This window comes from Anopheles funestus, chromosome 3RL, assembly GCF_943734845.2.
Source record: "Anopheles funestus chromosome 3RL, idAnoFuneDA-416_04, whole genome shotgun sequence".
In the NCBI taxonomy this organism is placed as follows: Eukaryota; Metazoa; Arthropoda; class Insecta; order Diptera; family Culicidae; genus Anopheles; species Anopheles funestus.
In genome coordinates this window covers 43,493,304-43,513,335 of record NC_064599.1, presented here as the reverse complement: position 1 = coordinate 43,513,335, position 20,032 = coordinate 43,493,304, and the positions used below count along the sequence as shown (strand labels likewise).

Below are 20,032 nucleotides of genomic sequence, written 5' to 3'. Positions count from 1 at the left end.
TTTGTTTTGTTTTGTTTTTCTTCTTCACTCTAGCGTCTCGTTATCGTTACGCCATCGTTAAAAGCTCCGCCTACCCAGTATCCTGAGTGTACTACTGTACGAAGTACAGCTCGAAAATATTCCGCATCGAATTTTATTCTCCAAGTCGAATGACCTCCTCTTGCAAGGACTGAGCTTTGGGGGAAATGCGCAATCCTTGTGGCCCTCTAGTGTGAATGGTTTTATCGCATGTACCGTCTTGGACGGCAAGAAAGTGGTTTTCTTCTACTCCATGAAGTATTTTCGTAGGCTCCATGGGTAACGCGCACCGACAAATTAGCGTGTCCGATGGGCTTGCCGGTGACAGGATCAATAAAGATGATAAATTATAATCGAAATAAATTACATTTTTCGCAAAGCTACGCTGCAAGACGAAGCATTTAATGACCGCTCTCGGTTGAAGAAAGTAATTTGTACAAATTGTACCCGCCAGTGATAATAATTGTGATAAATAGTGCGAAATGGTACGGTAAGATGGCCAACTATGTCACTGTTATATTGAAGCATTTAAAAGCATAATGAAGACGTGTCCTTCATGAACTGCTTGTGTTAAAAAATGTTTATTTTCTCGTAAACAAGCGCCAGGTCGAATATTTTTATGTTTATCACATGGCTTGAAAATCATTCTTTACTAGGAGAGAAAGGTCCGATGGGAGGGTGTGATACCGACACCGCTACCACATATAACACAGGGTAGCCCCTAAATATGAATTTGTACGACTTAAGACGTGTATTAGCAATAGTAAGAATCTTTCCGGGACATTGGTTGATTCGTTCTAGATCGCAAACGAAACCATGTCGATTAATGTGCCGTGAATGTCTGATAGAAATTAATAAAGCGTTACTACGTGCATAAATACCATTCAGGATGAAGCTTTTGCGCAAAGAACATGCTGGTTGTATAGAATTTTCCTAATATAAATCTAAGTATCTATATGACAAAAATATGTCTTTAGCTTTAATCACATGGCAAGGATAAAAAAAAAGATCTGATGATGAAAGATGGCTTGTAGAATTTTAATGTCAGACAAGACATACGTGTTCAAAATTTCAAGACGGAAAGGCAAAAGGATAGTCATCACAAAAAATATGTGTGCTCATGCCAAAGCGAATAAGGAACACATTTTTAATGAAATCGTCCATTGTCCAACTGTACATTAATTTACCAAAGAATGCACTAGTAGCTCTTATTTGTTTAAATCCCATCTTCATAAAATCACTTTCAACGCACCAACAGGGCTTTGTGTGATTGTGGCACACATTGCCTCGTATTATCCGACACACAAATCGTTAGTGTGTTCGCAGAACTTCCCGAAAATGCAATTATAACCCATAATTTATTGCACAATCATACGTTCAATCGAAGCTAATTCTCATTCCACTGCCACTTCCGGCAGTTCGCGTACGTGGTGAACAACTCAACTGCTTGCCAAAGCCATAATGAACTGTCATACGGGAATGGTGCGTACTATCAGCTCGCCTATATTTGCAATCCACTTCAAAGCTAGCTGGGGCAGCTTTGCATATTTGTATCGTTACTGATATGTTTTACGAGTGGCGTGAGGTGAGGATGATGATATTAGTTCGAAAGCGGACAGAGGTTCACGATTGTTTTAATTAACCACTGACAACTGGTTCCATTACTAGCAACCCAAAAATGGTTTTATTCTATGTAGTGTTATAATGAGGCTTCTTTTCATTGTTTGCCTTTGTCACAGAACCACATTCAAACTCCGACGCCAGTATCCTCCGACGCAGATGGTCACTCCTGTGGTCAGCCAAGGTGTTACTTTTTACTTGTGTTTCGTTAATCCAGTGTTGAGACACGGAATTTATTTTCTTCCCATTCCCAAATCACCAGTCGCGTCGTACGCGAGCGGGTGGGTGACCATGGCGATAAAATGTCGCCCCGTTTTCTTAATGAGAACATGCTACAACACCGCACAGTTGGAGATTATAAATTATGTTCTGCGAATAACACGGGCAGGAAATGTTGTTCGTGCCGGGTTTCGAAACCGTGGGCCGCAGGGCCAAACACATGGAAGCAAACACCGCTCGAAGGACACGGCAAGGTCTCCAGTATCCCGTGCCGCTAAATATTTTTCAACTCAGCCCACCCAAATACCGAACCGCCAAAGTAAACTTCCGACCGATATGGTTTGCGGAATAACTGTTTCATTTGTGCCATTTTTCCCCCTGCGTTGGAAGGTATGTAGTTGTTTTGAAATGTTTCATACTGCGATCAACACACTTCCCGAGGACAATCTTTTCCTTCTGCGCGATTTGGGTCGGTGTGTGTGTGTGGGAGTTGGCACGAGTTTGTAGATGAAAAACCATTTCCGTAGTACATCCCGCGTTGCGAAGGTGATTAATTTGCCTAACGCTGAAATAAAGAATAAACCAGGCGTGATCACGACTATGACCGGAAAGAGGACGGTAGATTATACAAGAAAAAACACAAATCACGTTTTTTCCTCTGTTGCATATCTCATTGGGAATCCAAAAGAATCTTCACCCGCTTGCCAACGCTTCCGTCCGGCCAGCCCCAAATGATTTCAAACATGGAGCAGGTGGAAGATGGACGCAAGTTTGCAGATGCAGAGAAAAAAACGAAACACAGAACACGCAAATAAAGTTGCCACTGTGCAAAATGGCCCGGAATGCTGTGGTGGTTTCCTCTCCAAGCAATATATATTTATAATTTGCGACCGAGCTGCGGGTGAATGGTTGGTTTTTTTATTCTCATTCGCGCTTTTTCACAGAAACGTGTTTCCATCGGTTTTGGGTATGGATGTATCTCGCGTAGCATTCCAGTGTGACAGCGAGCAATATTTTGCTTTTGCAAAAAAATCTGTTTCATTTTGTTACAATGATGCAAGCGGCATACGTGAAGCACAATTGTAGAGGGGGAAATACATGAAGACAAAGCTTTCGGTTTGTGGTTTCACCTTTTTGGGGCTGTGTTTGCTCCCACTGGTTTTCAACATTGAGGCGTGTATGACATAGTCGTATTTTGGCATTTAAATCACAGCGGTTATGAAACATTCTTAAAATCAAATACACTGGAAGGTGTCATTTAACTATTAGTTGACCGTTTTGTCACAAGCATCAGCTCTCTGTTCTACAACTATACTTTCATTCTTCATCTCAAACTGTAAAAGAAGTTAAATCTGTCTTGCTTTATTCATGCCAGATTATTAATCACACTTCACACGGAACATTGCCGGAACCTAAACAAACTCTTTTCCGTAACTAATGGATGTGATTTCTCACGCTGTTCTGCCCACACTTGGACCGCAGAACAGCGACAGCCGTCTAGCAAGTGTCTCGTGCGAAGGTCAAACGGTGCACATGCTTGCTGGTTGGCCAGGGAATTTTATCTTTTAGTTTTATATTCATTGTTGTCTTCTCTGCTTCACTGTCTCCTTACGCAACATCTTAATGGGGTACCAGAGTGTGCGTTCGCGCCAATTCATCCTCGACCAGGAGCGATAGGGTGAGAACAATTTATTGGCTGTCAAAAATTAAACCAAAAATATAGCTATGGCAGGAACACGATCCTGCAATTGCTTTTTTGTGTCCTTGTTCTGAAACGTTCGGTGACAAGTGTTGAAAATGTTCACTCTTATGTTGTGTAGGGCGTGTCGAAAAACAACGTCCATCAAATACTTCATTTGTTGTAGGTTGTTGCCATACGCTCACTGCTGTTTGTTTTTCCTATTAGCGAATTCCACAACTGGCCATCAAAGCAGAAAGCGACCAGCGTTTTAAATTTGACAACTTAATTGAAGAAATGGTCCGACGATTGATCGACCGAACCGTTACTGTTGTTCACCGAAGCTAATGGTGTGAAATGGTTTATGGTTAAAATAAATGTAATAGTGAAATTGTTTCATTAAGATTTGATAAAAAATAAAAGTTTTCACAAACTTCTACCATACCGAATTGAAAGTATTATTTCCCTTTTATTGCGAATATGTTTTTAAAAAACTGATCTGATTAAACTGGAATTGATCTCTCAGCATAACCTCTCAGTTATCTCTCAGCAAAGCTATATTCTGCATCTTTTTAATCATTTTTATGATCGATTTAGAAAAAGCAACCATCTGCTTCTTATTATCTTACAACGGATGTCACGTGCTGTTATTGCATTACATCGATAGACATTTTCATGTGAACTGTTTAAAGTCTTTCATTACATTTAAACTATCCTCACGATTATTATCACGTTTACAATTTGCAACTCTCATCTGCTATGCTACACCACATTATAGACACATTTTCATTCGAGATTCAAAAATATGTTAATAATTTGCTTCATAATCTAATAGATATTTCACCACCTACACCAACACACAACATATAACACACGAAGTAAATATAAATCCGAGTTCTATTTTGGAAGCCATTTCACAGATGTTTTTCAGTTTTAGTTTCTTATTCTCCGTATTGCATTAGAGTGGAACATCGTTTTAAACCTGAATAATGTGGGTATCATTTCATTAAGTATTGACTTATGATACTGACAAATCGAACATAAAATTATTGTATCTTTCCCGAAAACTAAACCGTTAAATGCCAGTGAAATGTTTTTTTTTCGATTAAATATTATTTAAGTTCAGAGTCACAACAGAAACAAGATTCAATTTAATTTTTTTAGTCCTTCAGTAAATGCATAAATCCACAACCTATTGTTGCTAAAACTTGTGTCGAAGCTTTCACAAAATTATTTTAGAAAAACTATAAACGCTGTGGCGAACGGATTGCTTTCTACTATCCCTGCAGCTTTATATCAATTCTTTGCATTTAGCACAACCTTGCAAAGACAACAGAGCAGATGCATTAGTTTCTGTCTTCAGGCTGATGAATTCCACGGAAATCTCTCTATGGAGCGGCAACCAACTCGGAGCATTTTGTTTGCATTTAATTATTAAAATTGCACATGGTGCACTTTTGGTACGTACTACAACAAAGCACCTGTGCTAGTTGCCGAGCTACAACTTCAATCTCAACACACAGCCCCGTGGCCCGGAAGGAACGGATGCGCAGTGCTAATTGGCGACATTCCCAACCAGTTGGGTGAGTGTCGTCGCTCCAAAGGGTCTGTTGACAATTGTCGTACTCGCCTGTTTGGAAGCATCCAAGGGCATCGGAAACTACGTCCCTGGCAAAAGTGTGCGAGAAGGGTTTCGAAATGAAAATAATGCAACCATTTTCCAATGTTGATCTGGCAAAAGGGGTTGGAAATTTAATTTAAGCCCAGTCCAATTGAAATTCCCTCGCCTTGTGGAAACGTTTTGAATTAAAGCCGTTTCAATATTGACTCAAACTCGCAAATAGAAAAGGGGCCAATGATAAATGTCAACAACCGAAATTGTCTTCCAAAACTTCCACATCAACTCTCTGTTCTTGGAAAATTCAAATGAAAGGACATTTCTGTTGAAAAGGTGAATTCAATTTTCTCTAAATGATTTGCCAATTTAATCACCCGCAGAAAGAACTTTGAATATAGTGACTTTTTCTGCAAAAAAAGGATGGTATAGACGGTGTAGAGATGCAGAAGACCAAACGAAGCATCTAAAGGCGTTTAAATCAAAGAAAACTTTAATATATAATCTCAATCTGCACGAAATTCTACAAAAGAGCTCACTCAAAGGATATTGATTGCATGTTCTTTCCCCACGCGCCAACTCACCAAGGGCATTAACAAACCACATTAGGGAATTTTGCAAAAAAAAATATTTAGATATTAAAATCATTTTCAAATTTACCAGCGACTATCAACTTCATGGAGTACCATAATAAAAAAATCCTTTCCAAAATTTCCAAGTAAAAACTCAGAGAAGCTAACCTACTCCGATTAACGTGACCAGAGCAACAGCGAGAAAACGAGTTGCTTCCGCCGTTTTGACAGTTGATGAGAATTTTAAATGAGATTTTGTAAATCACTTTTTCCACCGATCCAAACCGTGACAAAATCGTCAGCCTTCTTTACCATCCATGCATCAGTGTTTGTTTGTGGTTTGCTGTTGTTTTTTTTACACTAAAGCTGTTTATTTTTTAACGCACTTTTTATTACTTCCCGTTGCTGGTTGCTTACGCCACTTTCGAGGCAACTTTCTTTTATCCCATCCGTGCTAACCGATCCGTAAGCTTATAAGACAGTTTTTCATCCGTATCCTTCCCCTTCTGGGTAGTGCTGCGGTACGTTTAACACACATTCCTGTGTCCTAACCTGTCAAAGCACGTTGAGACATAATTATTGGATGAAGCACCCTGGCCTTCTGGGTGATGGAAAAAGTTGAATCGGAAAAGTTGAAAGAGGTGCATCCCCTGTTACTTCCGGCTGTCGGTGATGGATAAGTACCTAAGTGCCATCTTGTTTGGGCACGTGACGTGGAGCTTTACCACACGAACTTGGAAAACTTTTGTTAGAGTACTGATCTGGTGCGAATTAGCAACGTACAACACTGCACTGGCAATTTTCAGCTATAATTTAAAACAAATGAATATTTAGAATGATATTTTATATTTAATTCTATAGCATAAAATATTTTCGAAAAATAAGAATATGTCAGCACATGAAATAAACAAAAATTTAAACTTAAATGTTGTATGAATATTGTTTAATATGGTGTGCAAATCTTTGTAGTTTACTTACGCTCTTCAGAATGATCTGGAAAGTAGATTAATAATGCTATTCGAGAAAAACAACCAAACATAAAATTTATTTGTGCTTTTTTCGCATCCATTTGCAAATATAACTGCATCCGTTGTTACTCGTCACGCGACGATTGATTGATTGGAGTTGATTAAAACCGAGTTTTGATTAACATATCTCTTGAATGTTTTTATTCGATTACGTTCATTGTCATTGCATGTCACACTGGCATCGTTCTGCACCGATAGCTTTCTACGACTAATGTCTGTCGACACACCGGATGGCACACCGGATCAGATCGATGCCGGCAGTTGTCTCTACCTCACCACCGGTTTGCAGCCGCAGCCTGTTTCGTGATTGATTGATTTAATTTTCATCTCACCAGAACGTAGGAAATTCAATAAACCTCCAGCAATCCAAGCACCGGTCTCCACAGGCCATTGCCATCGAGCCGCATTTCACAAGATGTACGGTGCACTAAAAATAAAGATCTACCCTGACCTTGTGGTGATGCAGCTGCATGAACACGATACATTCATCATCAACTTTCAGAATACGATGGTCGAGGCGGTGTCTTTAATCATTGGAGGAATAAAGAATCGTGTACAAATGTTTCAATATTTACTACCTACCATAGAATACTTCAGAGCAAAACAAAAAACGACAAAACGAAATCTTTTTTGAAATGGTAAATGCAACAAACCGTTCCGGTCTCATATTTTCTTGCTGCTTTTGCTTTACAGCGAAAGTTACGGTATTAATCATTGTGACTTTGAAGAAACGACTTGTTTATATTAGTTCACTACCGTGGCAAACAGTAGCTGCTGTGGGTTGATTAGAGAGCGAACGAGAGTAGAAAAGATAAAAAAAAAACAATTACACCCACGTTTAGCAAGGCCACAAACAAACTGAACCAAATGCGATTTGTTCGATGCTTCATTGCACGATCGGTTTACCAACTGTGCTGTTGGGCAAAATGTTTGTTTATTGTCCCGAAGTGCACTAATTGCCAGCAATTAATCAATGGAGCGTTCTTTGGATTTGGCCATGCCCGTCCCACGATTCGACTAGAGACGTCGAGTTAACAAACTTATCCAGCGTGCGTGTGTAGGTACAGGGAAGTGTACAGGGAGCACCATTTCACTCTACTTGCGAGCCAAAACAATAAGTAAAATGGCAAAGGGATTTTTGGGCATAACTTGCAAAAAAGGCGAAAAAACGCAAGAACGTAGCAAAACTTTGAATTTTAGGGTCGGTGCCTAGCCTCGTTTCGCGTAGCTGTGTGATGCTATCGGTTATCGGTCGTTCGCGTTTATGCTCGAAAAGGGCTTATGTAAATGGCAAAAGCTCTAAGCGATCTTTAAACATTCCCTCGGGTTCTATAAACCGTCCTTTGATTCCTTTTACCCAAATCCCAAACAGTGCGTTGCAAAACATTGTGCACATGTTTGTTTTCCGTATTTGTAATAAAATTGAGGAAAATCGACTGTCCCTTAAATTAGCGAATTAAATTAAATTTGTAAAATAAGAAAAAATCATTTTAACAACCTAAACCAGCTCGACATGTTTACATTTTATTAATATGAACAAGTACAATGCATTCCGTGCATTTCACAGAATTGCATGAAACTCGAATTTAATTTTAATTAGACAATAATTAATTTTTATATAACATTAATATTAATATAATATACGCTTATAATTCATATTAGGGATGGAACAAAGAACATTTTATGCTTAAAATTCTTCGTTCATTTCGACATTTCGCAAATTTGATACATAAATGTTAAATTAAATTTTCTTATGGCGCACTCGTGATACAAAAATCAAATCAATAATAAGCCAAAGATAACACGACACAGACTTACGGACAACATGTTTTTGTTTACCTGATATGCAAATTATAAATTCATACAAATACAATCTACTAAAGATCAGTCTTCTTCAGAAATATTCAACCATAAAAAATTAAAGGCGAATCTGTGGCTCGTGGATTTAACTAAACTGGTTTATTATTAATGGCTAAAGCTACAATATTTATTATTAATGGTTTATGATTAATGGCTACCAATTAAAGTGAATCTTTCATTAAAAAAATCTTTAAAATGTATAGAATTGATTGACAATTTTACTTGAAATGAATAAAAAACAATGCTATTAAATATATACATAATAAACAGAAATTTCGGTTCCTTATCTGATGATAGACACTTTTGTGATTCATATTTTTATAAGTTAAACCATATCAAATTTAATTATAAAAAATAGTTTTTTATGACAAAACAAAATCAATTTATAACACAACGTTTACAACACGTCTATCTACCCTGGGAGTTTTTCGAAGAATCGAAGAAATGAAAACATAGATGGGCCAATGAAAGTTTTACGTATTTTCCCTCAAGAAACGACTCAAATAATGGCGCTAAAAAAACTTCTCAACACCATTCTTATGCTAATGCAAGCGAGTATCAGTAGAAAGCTTCTTACACGGAATCACTTTTCCTACAACCGAGTTAAGACGTGTTGTATTTGCCTGTGTAAAGGGAGCGCATAATGCTCGCTGACTATCGAACATCGAGACGAAAAAGTTGGATCTCGAAAAAGTTGGAGTAATGAAATCCCTAGTCACTGCCAGGCGTACACACTTGCCATGGATTAAGAAATCCACCCATTTTAGAATTCACCAACGTTCGCAAATGCAAACGCGATGCTACGAGCCCAAACTTTCAACCACAGTCTAGTCTGTTCCTTCGTTTTGTGACTCGATAACTCGACAAACAAACTGAACTGCTTGCCATGCTACGCCTTCCACTGTGCGTACCTTATCCGTTCGATGAATCTTTAATTTAATCGACACTTCCTTCAACATTCAACAACCACCTTTCGGATCGGTCGGACCGTTGCATTTTCACTCACACAATCGTGCAGGCTAGCACCGAAAGCACATTCCGCAACGAATGCCGACCGGTATCGCCTTTGAAGCAATATGTTTGCTAATGGTAAACCCATTTGGCACAAGCATTAGAGCTCTGAAAACTCGAACACAATTTTATACACGACAACGGAAATGGCACAAAAAAAAGAAGAAACATTGCTAACCAAACCTCTGTTGATGACATCTGCCGGCATTAGATTTTTCTTGCTGTTCGTTATAATCTTACCTTACTTCATTCGTTATTCGCTTTTGCAGATCTGCGAACAGCATTTGACCTGCTCGACCGTGACCAGGATGGGCACGTGACACCAGAAGAGCTGCAGTTCATGCTGCGAAACCTCGGCATACACGTGCGGGACGAACTGATCGACGATCTGCTGCGGGAAGCCAGTCGGACAGGTATGCTTTAAAGGGGGTTTCTTTATTTGCTTTCGCTATAATTGCAAGAAAATATAGATAGCATAAAAATTTGGAGGAATTTAAATGAAAACTAAACTACTTTATATATTACTTATTTCATTCTGTGTAAATAAACTTACACTTAACTCACTTTTGTTAAGGGTTTTTAGAAATGTTTTAAGAAGATTTTACTACTCTCAGAAAACCTTCAACTTAATTCATAATAAAGAGAATGTTTTAAACACATAAACTTCAATATCATCACAATAAACGCAAAGCGTGAGTCATTCAAATAGCTGCTGGATTTGAGCACCCATTATGTAAATGATTTTAAAAAGCTCCCAGTCATTTAAATATTCTTTATCAGCCCCAACTGAGTCGAAATACACTCACTTTTCAATAATGAAAGAGACAGATATGCAGCCGAATCAGATCCTTGGCCGTCCTTCCACACCTTGGTCTACCCGTAAAACACTAAACTAAACCAGCAGAACAATAAGATTTTAAGCTTTCCTTGCAGACGGAGCTACATCGTTGAACCATTCTTTGGAACATAATTTCTCGGCGTAATCGAGCGAAAGACTATTTCGGCATCCCTTATCGAAGCAAAATCGGACAAATACAAACTTTTTCACACAGACCAACACACATACACACCAAGTAAATGCTATCCGAGCGGAAACGGAAAGCGAACTGAACACAGTTGGGTACAATAGAGTGCCAGCTGCAGGTCACGTGCAGGACGCTCTAGCATTCTCAGGGCTTTAGAGGTAGTTTATCGGATCACACGAAATGGAACGAGCGAACGAGAAAGTATGGTTCACTGGGCTGTCGGTGCTGAAGAAAATGAGAATTTTCCATCTGACGGAATTTACCGTTCAAGGACAACTGCTCCAGAACATGAACCTATACTTTGGTACTTCGATAATGTTTTCCTATCAATCGTTGTGGATGGATTGAAGAGTAAGAAGTTACTCGTCTCAGATAGAACTCTGTTTGCTTTCCTCAGCATCGGTATTAACTTTGCCTGCTGATCACTCCTTTCGAAAACACAACCCACTCATAATTCGCTGGAGTTTGTCGCAGGTCGATGTATATCATTCAATCCCAATACCCGACCTGGTTAGTTCACTTCTCTCGAATGTTTACCATGCAGGTACACCGAAATGTGTGTAACCGAGTCACCTTGAGGATTTGGCCTAACGCGTGGTGGGAGTTTTTCGATCTCCAAAAAATGGATGCCTTCGGTTGCACCCTTTGGCAGACAGTCAACACCGTCGCGGTGCATAATCATCAGCCATGAGCGGCAATCGTTTTCACTGCCAAAAACGTGCACCGTGAATGGATGGTTGGCGCCCTTCCATGTCGGTGAGTTTCCATTAGTTGCTGCCAATCGCATAAATGCTTCTCCGGGAATGTCAAAGCGGTTTGGTAGTATATTTTGAGTAGAAAAAAGTGCACTTGTTACGCAGAAAACGTAATTTTCGAAGCACTTTTCAAAGAATTTTTATCCAAGCAAGACGTGGGCAACTGGTCGTTTAAAATCAATAGATCAATTTCAGAAGCTAGTTTTCTTTAAGACTTTTCATATAATCATGGAGCAGTTGCTACGCTATTTCTCATAAAAGATATTATTATTTCAATGTTGACCCAAAGGCAACCAGAGCAACCGTTTCCTGCACGTGATCTAACCGCTTGAGGTGGTGGATTTCAATTGTATATTCGAGGAAATCTGGAGCGTATAAGATTGATTTTTTCCATAGAGATACTGTCTCTTAACTACACTGAATTGTAGAATCATCTTTGTTTTTCATTCTGGAGCATTCTTTTCGGTTTTTATCCAGCAAACAATGGTAGCTGAAATAGAAAAATGACGATCATAAGAGCTTTAGAAAAGGTTGTTATGCCCTTGGATTCATCCAGTTACTCTAACTAGCGTCCAACGGGAAGTTCGAGCTAAAAGTTCGAGGACAGTGCAAAAGCTTTTATGCAAGAGATGTGCAGTATTTGTGCTACCATCATTCCATCGTGGCATTGTTACATTCAACCGTGGGATTATGACTTAAACTAAACCCCATTTTACTCTGTGAAAGCATGTCCATTTACAAGGATTATAAAGGAAGAGCATGAGGAGCTAATGCACAATGTACAATGAGATATGCTGCATACATTTAAAGTAGTTAACCAATTATTGTTTTTGAAATCAATAACGAGCTAAACAAACAGCTTTGATATTTTTCGATAAAAGAAAATTAATATAAATTATTCAATTAACATAATACAACATGCAAAACATTTAAGAGGAAAAATGGCATTTCATTAAATGTATTTTCTCGAGTACTAAAAATTAAATAAATACTTAATTAAATCGCTTAATTCTTGTGTGACTACTTTGAAGTGTCCTTAGGATGTCTTTAGAGGATGTACTTGTAGCCAATTTTTGCAGCTCAATTAAATCCTATAATGTCGATCTTGATATTTCAGTATTAATTATCAATATCATTGTTTTAAATTATAATGTAACATTTTTAATATTACTTTGTTCATACTCTTTATTGGTTGTCGTCCATAGTGCAGATGCAGCGTTAAACATAGCGTTATAGTTTTCAGTTAAGTTCAAAGTTAACAAATCATACTATATTGAGATCACCATTGGAACATTGTCCGCTAGAACTTTGAATTTCTATTTCTTTATTTTTATAGTAACTTGCAAATAACAAAACTCAGAAAATCATAATGGAAAATAAATAAATCAATAAATAAACATTTAGTTTATTTAATCGGGAATTTTGAATTTTCTTAAATACATCTTAAAACTAAACATACCTTCACCACAAGAACTCGTCTTTCTGTAATGATGGAATAACCTCATCATAATGTGGAAGGAATTTAGAACATTTTTTTAACTATGTTTGGCATCTCTTTAAGATAAAGCAGTTTGAGCTTCGTGTGAACTCTAACAAATAAACACAAACATTCAAGTATTACAATTCTTATGGATTTTTTCCATAAGGCAATTCTTATAGTTATGAATTTCATGTACATTTACCATTAACCTTTAAATACTCTCGAAAATAGGTCTGATAGATCAATCTGCCTAATATATTTTTACTTAAGCAGGAATATCAAATCCGTAAGCTTCTTAACACAAGTTTGTTACCTACGTTCTTTGAGCCAAACTCAAGGTCTGTCGTCCTCATAAAGATAAAACACAAGCGCATCACACCTTGCTTGTTCTGTAGACGACGTCTGTTTCTTTTATACGTGGAATTCATCGTCGTCGAAGGTCAGCAGACACCCACCATCGATCGATACGTAAGCCAACACACCCAGATATTTGCCTTCTCGTTCCATGTAGTGCATTCATCAAGGAAAGATAAGAAACGATAAAAACTACCCAAAACGATACTTTGAACGTACTCGTCTTGTGATGAGGTAACGTTCCAAAAAAAAACATATCTCACCTTACCATAAATGTGCTGAATCGGCGCACTATGAACTTTTGATACGCTCTTACCTTAACACAAACAGTAGTCGTTTCCTGCTCGGGTCTAATCATCAAAATCCAATCGTCTTAATACGCCCGATAGAACCGGATATATTTGCACCACGGGAAGGAGGTGAGCAAAACGGAAGAAGAAAAAAAAATGTCATGTTCTCTTAACTGCGCACCTCCCGCCGGGACGACATTTACTCGCAAAGCATGATAAATGAGATCGAATGACCCTGGTTTTAGTCCCTGCGAAGGCCATCACACTTTCGCGTACACTGCTGTGTAAGGAGGCAAAACATAACAGCGAAGCATCCGTGATGGCAATCGAGCTGGTTTGTCCGATTCACCCAACCGCTATCGTATTCGTTTGCGAGCAGTACCAATCCCTGTCACGGTAAATACGCTCGTAAAATATTGCATTTATTGGCGTGCTACGTGGCTCTGTACGTGATTGGAAAGATGCGTCGTCCCCGGGATTCACGCAACGGCGGCGCACAGTTGTTTTCCAAATCCCTGGAAGCTTGCAGCGCAATCCTCAGCCATGAAGATGTTCGCAAAACCAAGCGTTTCGAGAAGAGAGTGGTAGATGGGGCGGGCAAAATTGATTTGAGAAGCGAGATTTAGAAGCGATGGAAATTCTTGCCAGTGGAAGGTATTTTACCGCAGGTTGCAATTTTCTTCTTCACGGGTAAATATTTGCACAGGATGGCTCATCCTTCTTAATGGCACCCATGGTTGAAGTTATCAAGCCCTCACATACCGTAGAATGAATACATTAGTGTAAGCTGTTTCCATGGATCGGCTTCATTCCGACGAAATGGGCAGAGTGTGGAGTAGTGGAGAAATATTCAAAGCATTTTTTGCCGTTGTCGGTGTCATGCAGTGTAGATTGATGGAAATTCTTCGAAGTTAGGCTTCGTACCATATATTCCATTACCGTGCCAATGGTATAAGTATAACGAGATATTCCATATATTTACATTTAACCGTTGGCTACAGCAAATAAAGTGCCTAAAAGTTTGAGGATGTAAAATAGAGAAATATTTTTGTAACCATTTTTCTCGTCACAGTAGAAAGCGCACTATTTATTCGGAACATTATACACTTTGTGATAGTATTAAACCTTTTCAATAGTAAAAATAGTTAAATGCTTATAATAAATGAAAAACATGTGAAACCTTTCTCATCAAAGTACAAACAGATTTCTGGAGATGCTATTTCGGTGAAATGTTTACAAACAACCAGGCGTCTCCATTGCTATAGCAACTTAAGCGCTGTTCGTATGTTAACCCGACACAACTACCACTTTCATACAGATATTTTCAATTCGAAACACTTGTAGCAAAAGAGTCTCCAGAGACATCATGAACAAAATGAATGATATTCTCTGAACACGAGCATCATTTTGCCCGGTGAAATCGAAACCAGCGCCCAAAAGGGTCACATGCCAATTCTTTACTCGATTAGGAAACGTGATCGAGGAAAGCAGGTCAACAACACAGAACCATACCACAGAATCATCTCGCCCATCTAATGTGGTCCCTTCGTTTGTGACTGCTTTCTCTCTCTCTCTCTTGTTGTGAAAGTAAAATATTGGTTACAGTTGACGCTTGCCATACTTTTATTGTCTGTCTACTTCCACCACGGGAGCCAACTCACCAAGACGCACATCAAAATCTTATCATCCTACGGGATGATGCGCCATCAAATAAATAGGCCCCATCAAATGGTCTGTTTCATCAGCAGAATGTAGACACCCCATGTGTGTGTTCGTGTTTTTGGTTGCTACCCATCGAAATGTTTATATCTGTAAGTCGTACGTGAAAATCCTTTTCGGACGATTGCGACCAGATGACCGTAAACGATTCTGCTTGATGGAGAAATGTGATTACTAAGCATACTTTTGCAAGCCGATGTCCACAATCCTGGAATGTGTCCCGGACGACAACCTTTCATGTTGTCGGTGAACGGTACAAGGATCGGACTTGCCGCAAATCGGGAAAATGAACGGCAAAGAGAAATAAAGGTCGAATGTGCTGAATGATTTGGCAATTGGAACAACCATAAACCAACGCATTTGTATTTGCAAATATAGCTTCACATTAAGTAGACGTTCAAGTCAGCCGTTTTTTGTTTTTGGTTAGAATGTAGCTACCAAAGATGTATTTTATCCGAAGGAAAAATGAAAACACTTCTGATGGCTTGGAAGCAAAATCATACTTTAAATCAGATTGGTTTATGTTTTCGTCGTTTTTATAGAAATACACGGAGCAATGGTAGGAATCATCAATCATTTTATGCTCCAATTCATGTAAATGGTAAAGATAAGCGGATCGTGCGTTAATCTAGCTTCTCTACGGTCCTTTCCATTTTCCATATTAACAACACACAAAACTGCCGAAATATTTACTCTTTCATAGAAAAAAGTCAATTTGCCATTTTTTTCTTTGTACACAGTAAGGAACACACTTCAACTACCTGGTTCCACGCAATTGAAACATACGCTTGATTGCTATCGGTGACGATAAATTATTCCAAAAAACAACCACTTATTCGCCCAGTTAATCGCTCGTTTGCCCGAGAATTGCAATTTAATTTGAATTTATATCCGGCTGTGATCGAAAATGAAAGGCTCCAAGGTTCCCGCAAACGGCCACCAAGCATCCAAAACCACACACACACACCCACACCAAACTAATCGATTGTGGGAGAATTCACCCTGTTCCTGCATGCAACACGCATTTGGCCGGAGTCTTAGCGTTCAGTTATTTATGCACAGTTTTTCTTCTCGGAGGATGGCTTTTGCGATATTGCTGTGGTGGCGCTTTCATGTGAATGGTGGTGGTTCATTCATCTACGATTGCCATACACATCATGAGCCAATTTTCTCCCGAATGGAACGGTCTTTTGTGTATTTTTCCTCACCGTCGTGATACCTCATACCCATCATCTGCTTCGACGCTTGGCCCAATAGTGAAGGATTTTCAATTCATCTCGAAGCGCAGTATAGCGAAAGGAAAACAATCATAAATTTAACATCAAAGATTTATTGCGCCACACGCGCCGTAAAGCTTCGATCGATACCCGTTGCTATGTTCAACATGTTAGCTTTTCACTCCAAAACGCCCAGTCATTCTTTTTTCTGTGTTTTTTTGTTGTTGTTCTATTCATGCTTCGAAGCTATAGCCCCACGTATAGCACGATTGCATTCATAGTAATGACTGAAAAATGATGAACCCAATGGCTGCAACTCACGAATAGAAGCGTTCGCTACAACAAAAGCGATTTAAAAAAAATAACATGAGTATGTTGTGTAAAAGAAACAATAAAAACAGGCTAGCAGTATAAACAACTACACGCACTACAGAGGATCGACAGCTCCATTGAACCTCGTCTACCTCGGCAAACATGGTGCCGGAGTAGACGCTACCAGATGAACCTGCGTGTATGTGAGGAAAAAGTAAACTCCGGTACAAGATTTTCCCAAGCGTACCATGAATTCGTTAAAACTTTGTAGCCCGTTGACAGCGTAACATGGTGTGATAAATCAAATAGAAAAGTTTTTTTTTCTAGAGAGAGGCTACATTATCTTTTGTAACGAACAAACAAGCACGTGCTCAAACTATGATGGATAAAGCTTAGCATAAAGCGAAAAAATACCTAAAATACCTAATAGTGAATTGATCTAAGCGATATTGAACAACATTGGATTTATATTGACAGATTTTTATGAACATTAATCTCTTCATTTAGAGATAAAATTAATAAGCAGATTTAATTGTAACTGCTTTTTATACAATTTTCCATCAGTAACATCACAAATTCGAGCTAAACATTACAAAGATGCATTTTTTCTAATTGCCTGATATTGATCATCAACTAAGTGCTTAATTTATAATTTCATCCCAAAGTGGTATTGACAGCCTTTAAATCTAAAACAACATAATCCACCAATTTGAGTGATAAACATCAGGTACCTGATTGCTTCTTGTTTGGCCTTCATTTTGTAGCGCGTCCGTTCGATCAAACACAATAACAACCCGAGAGGCTTGTATAATACTAACGAGCTTTGCTAACTAATGAGCCCTCTGCCTACCAATTGGACTTTGTTCCGTCTATCACCTCATCATCACCTAACATGGGCCAAATTAATTGGAAATCAATGAACAAAAAAATACATACACACACGCACAACTCCCCTGATTGCTAACATGTTACATCGAAATCAATTGACACTAATTGCCAAATGTTAACGCCTATTCATTCGTATACCAATGGGAACCGGTGAGGCTGTATTAATTGTTGAACCTCCAATAACTTTCACTACCACACTTAGCACACTGATTACCGTAGGAAAAGTCTCAGCGAATAGAAAAGTCTAAGAGCGCTCCCTTTTTGATGGTTTGTTTTCAATCACGAAACAACGAAACAGCAAATGCAATCAGCTAGATGTAATCCATTCGATTTGGTCGTTCTTTTTTGGAAACACATGAGCTACCATTACTCCCACCGTCGTCTCCGTCTGTGGCACAGATTTGTCTACCATGCGTACACATGGTGCAGGTAAAAGCCGGCATTTCAACAACAGCGATAGAATTTCCGCTATCGAATCCTTCTGTCCGGTATTGCAGAACGATCGATTGATTTCGATTCCGGCAGGAAATACAATCCAACCGAATCGTTCCCAAAACTCTCATCCTCCAAGGCAAAATAAAATGAAAGAAAATGTTGTTGCCCTTTGTTTTGGAAAGCTTGCCAAAATCTCTACTTCATTCTCATCGCTTGAACCATAATATTGCACACGTAATAAAAATTGTTGTGGGATTTCCTTCGAACGATTGAGTTTGATTCGCAGAACATCCTTCTTTTCCTGATTGTTTTAGCATCATTAAAGGTAGAGTGTTTCTGTGTGTCTGTGTTTGAAGACTGGTTGTTTAAATTTTAAAGCCTCAAAGGATCTTTTTTGTATTAAGATTTATTTTTATAGAAACATCTATGAGGTTAATGTTGTTGAAAATGAAAACATACATCGAGCAGATATTTAATGTATGTGAAAATGTATAAATGTAGTTAATCAATGGAACAAAAACAATTGAGAGCGAATATTTCGAATTGAATCGAGCGAATTGAAGTTATATGCATTTAAACATTGAACGAAAAATATTTAACTTTAATAATTGCTTTGCTAACGTATAATTGCTAACTGATAACTTTAATAATAATATTTGTTTAATACCTTGGACTATTTGAAAATAATTGTAAATTATATATGTGAACCGTGCTGTTAATTTCATTTAAGGCACGAATTTATTTATTTGTTAATCAAATTCAAATATCAAATCATAAATATTATTCAAATATTGTGCCGTTAATTTCATTTAAGGCACGAATTTATTTATTTGTTAATCAAATTCAAATATCAAATCATAAATATTATTCAAAAATTAATCAATACGCCCAAGCCTTTCTCCGCGAATAAAAAAATCAAATTAAATGGGACCGCCTTAAAGCATTATAGTTTACATGACTTTTAATATACAGAACATTATAAAAAAAAGTTTTATAATGATCAAGGTCCTAGTTATAAATACTTGCAAAGTGTGCAATATTCTAATGTTTTATAACCATGCTTAGTTATTTACGCCTACGCCACATTATTGAACTAAAAAAGACACACACCAAATTACTTTAACAAAATTTGTTTGCACAAATACACCCAAAATTGCAAGGAATTAATATTAATGACAGCTTTTGAACTTCGAAGCGAAAAGAAACGAAGGATCGATACTAATAGGCACCGCGGGTTTTTTTTGCGAAGGAAGTCATTAAACATATTTTGTCCCGAAACTAAGCCCAAACTTGCTATGGTCTGTTTGTTTTCGGTTTCTCAACTGTTTTCGGACACTGAAAGGGACTTTTTAACTGAACCCAAACCATGCGTTGAAACCTTGCAAACAGCCCAATAGACATTCAACTGTTGATCCAAGGAATTAAATCAACGACAGTTAGATCCTTTGCCCAAACAACGAAGATGCGTACCTTTTGCTCGATTGATTGAGTAATGTTTTCGATCCCAACCCTCTGTCTCTCGAGATTGCCGTTGTCCCTTTAGCTTTTCTTTGCATGGTTTTTATTTTATGCTACCGTTTGCAATGTCGCGTCTGAAAAGGGGAAAGTTTTTCAAAGTTTTCCTTCGCTGCTCAATCACCCTTCTGCTCCGGAACCGTAATGGCCACATGGAACGAAATGCCAACTAAGACATCTAGCCCTATCGGCATCCATTTGCTTTCCTTTGTCTTGATGTTTACCGTTCTTACGGGCAAAGTTGAAACCAGCCGTACCGGGTGGAATCGTGCCGTTATCGATAAAACATTGCCACAAAGTTGGTGGCTTTAAAGCTGCCTTTTGTGTCGGTAGCAGGGGAAACTTTGTCCACCAGTCGAACCAGTCTACACCCCAGACCAGACCACTACCACCAACAAGAAACGGGGGGAGGGGGTTGAAT

At 38.4% G+C, this 20,032-nt stretch overlaps 1 protein-coding gene across 7 annotated transcripts in view; it reads left to right on the top strand.

Moving 5' to 3' along the window:
- LOC125769222 (calcium-binding protein E63-1) overlaps window positions 1-20,032 on the top strand; it is a 66,345-nt gene that overhangs the window by 33,098 nt on the left and 13,215 nt on the right. For all 7 annotated transcript variants that reach the window (XM_049437798.1, XM_049437801.1, XM_049437800.1 and 4 more), the window contains one exon: window positions 9,891-10,034. In XM_049437798.1, coding sequence (XP_049293755.1) covers window positions 9,891-10,034 — 144 coding nt within the window. The remainder of the gene's footprint in view (window positions 1-9,890; window positions 10,035-20,032) is intronic.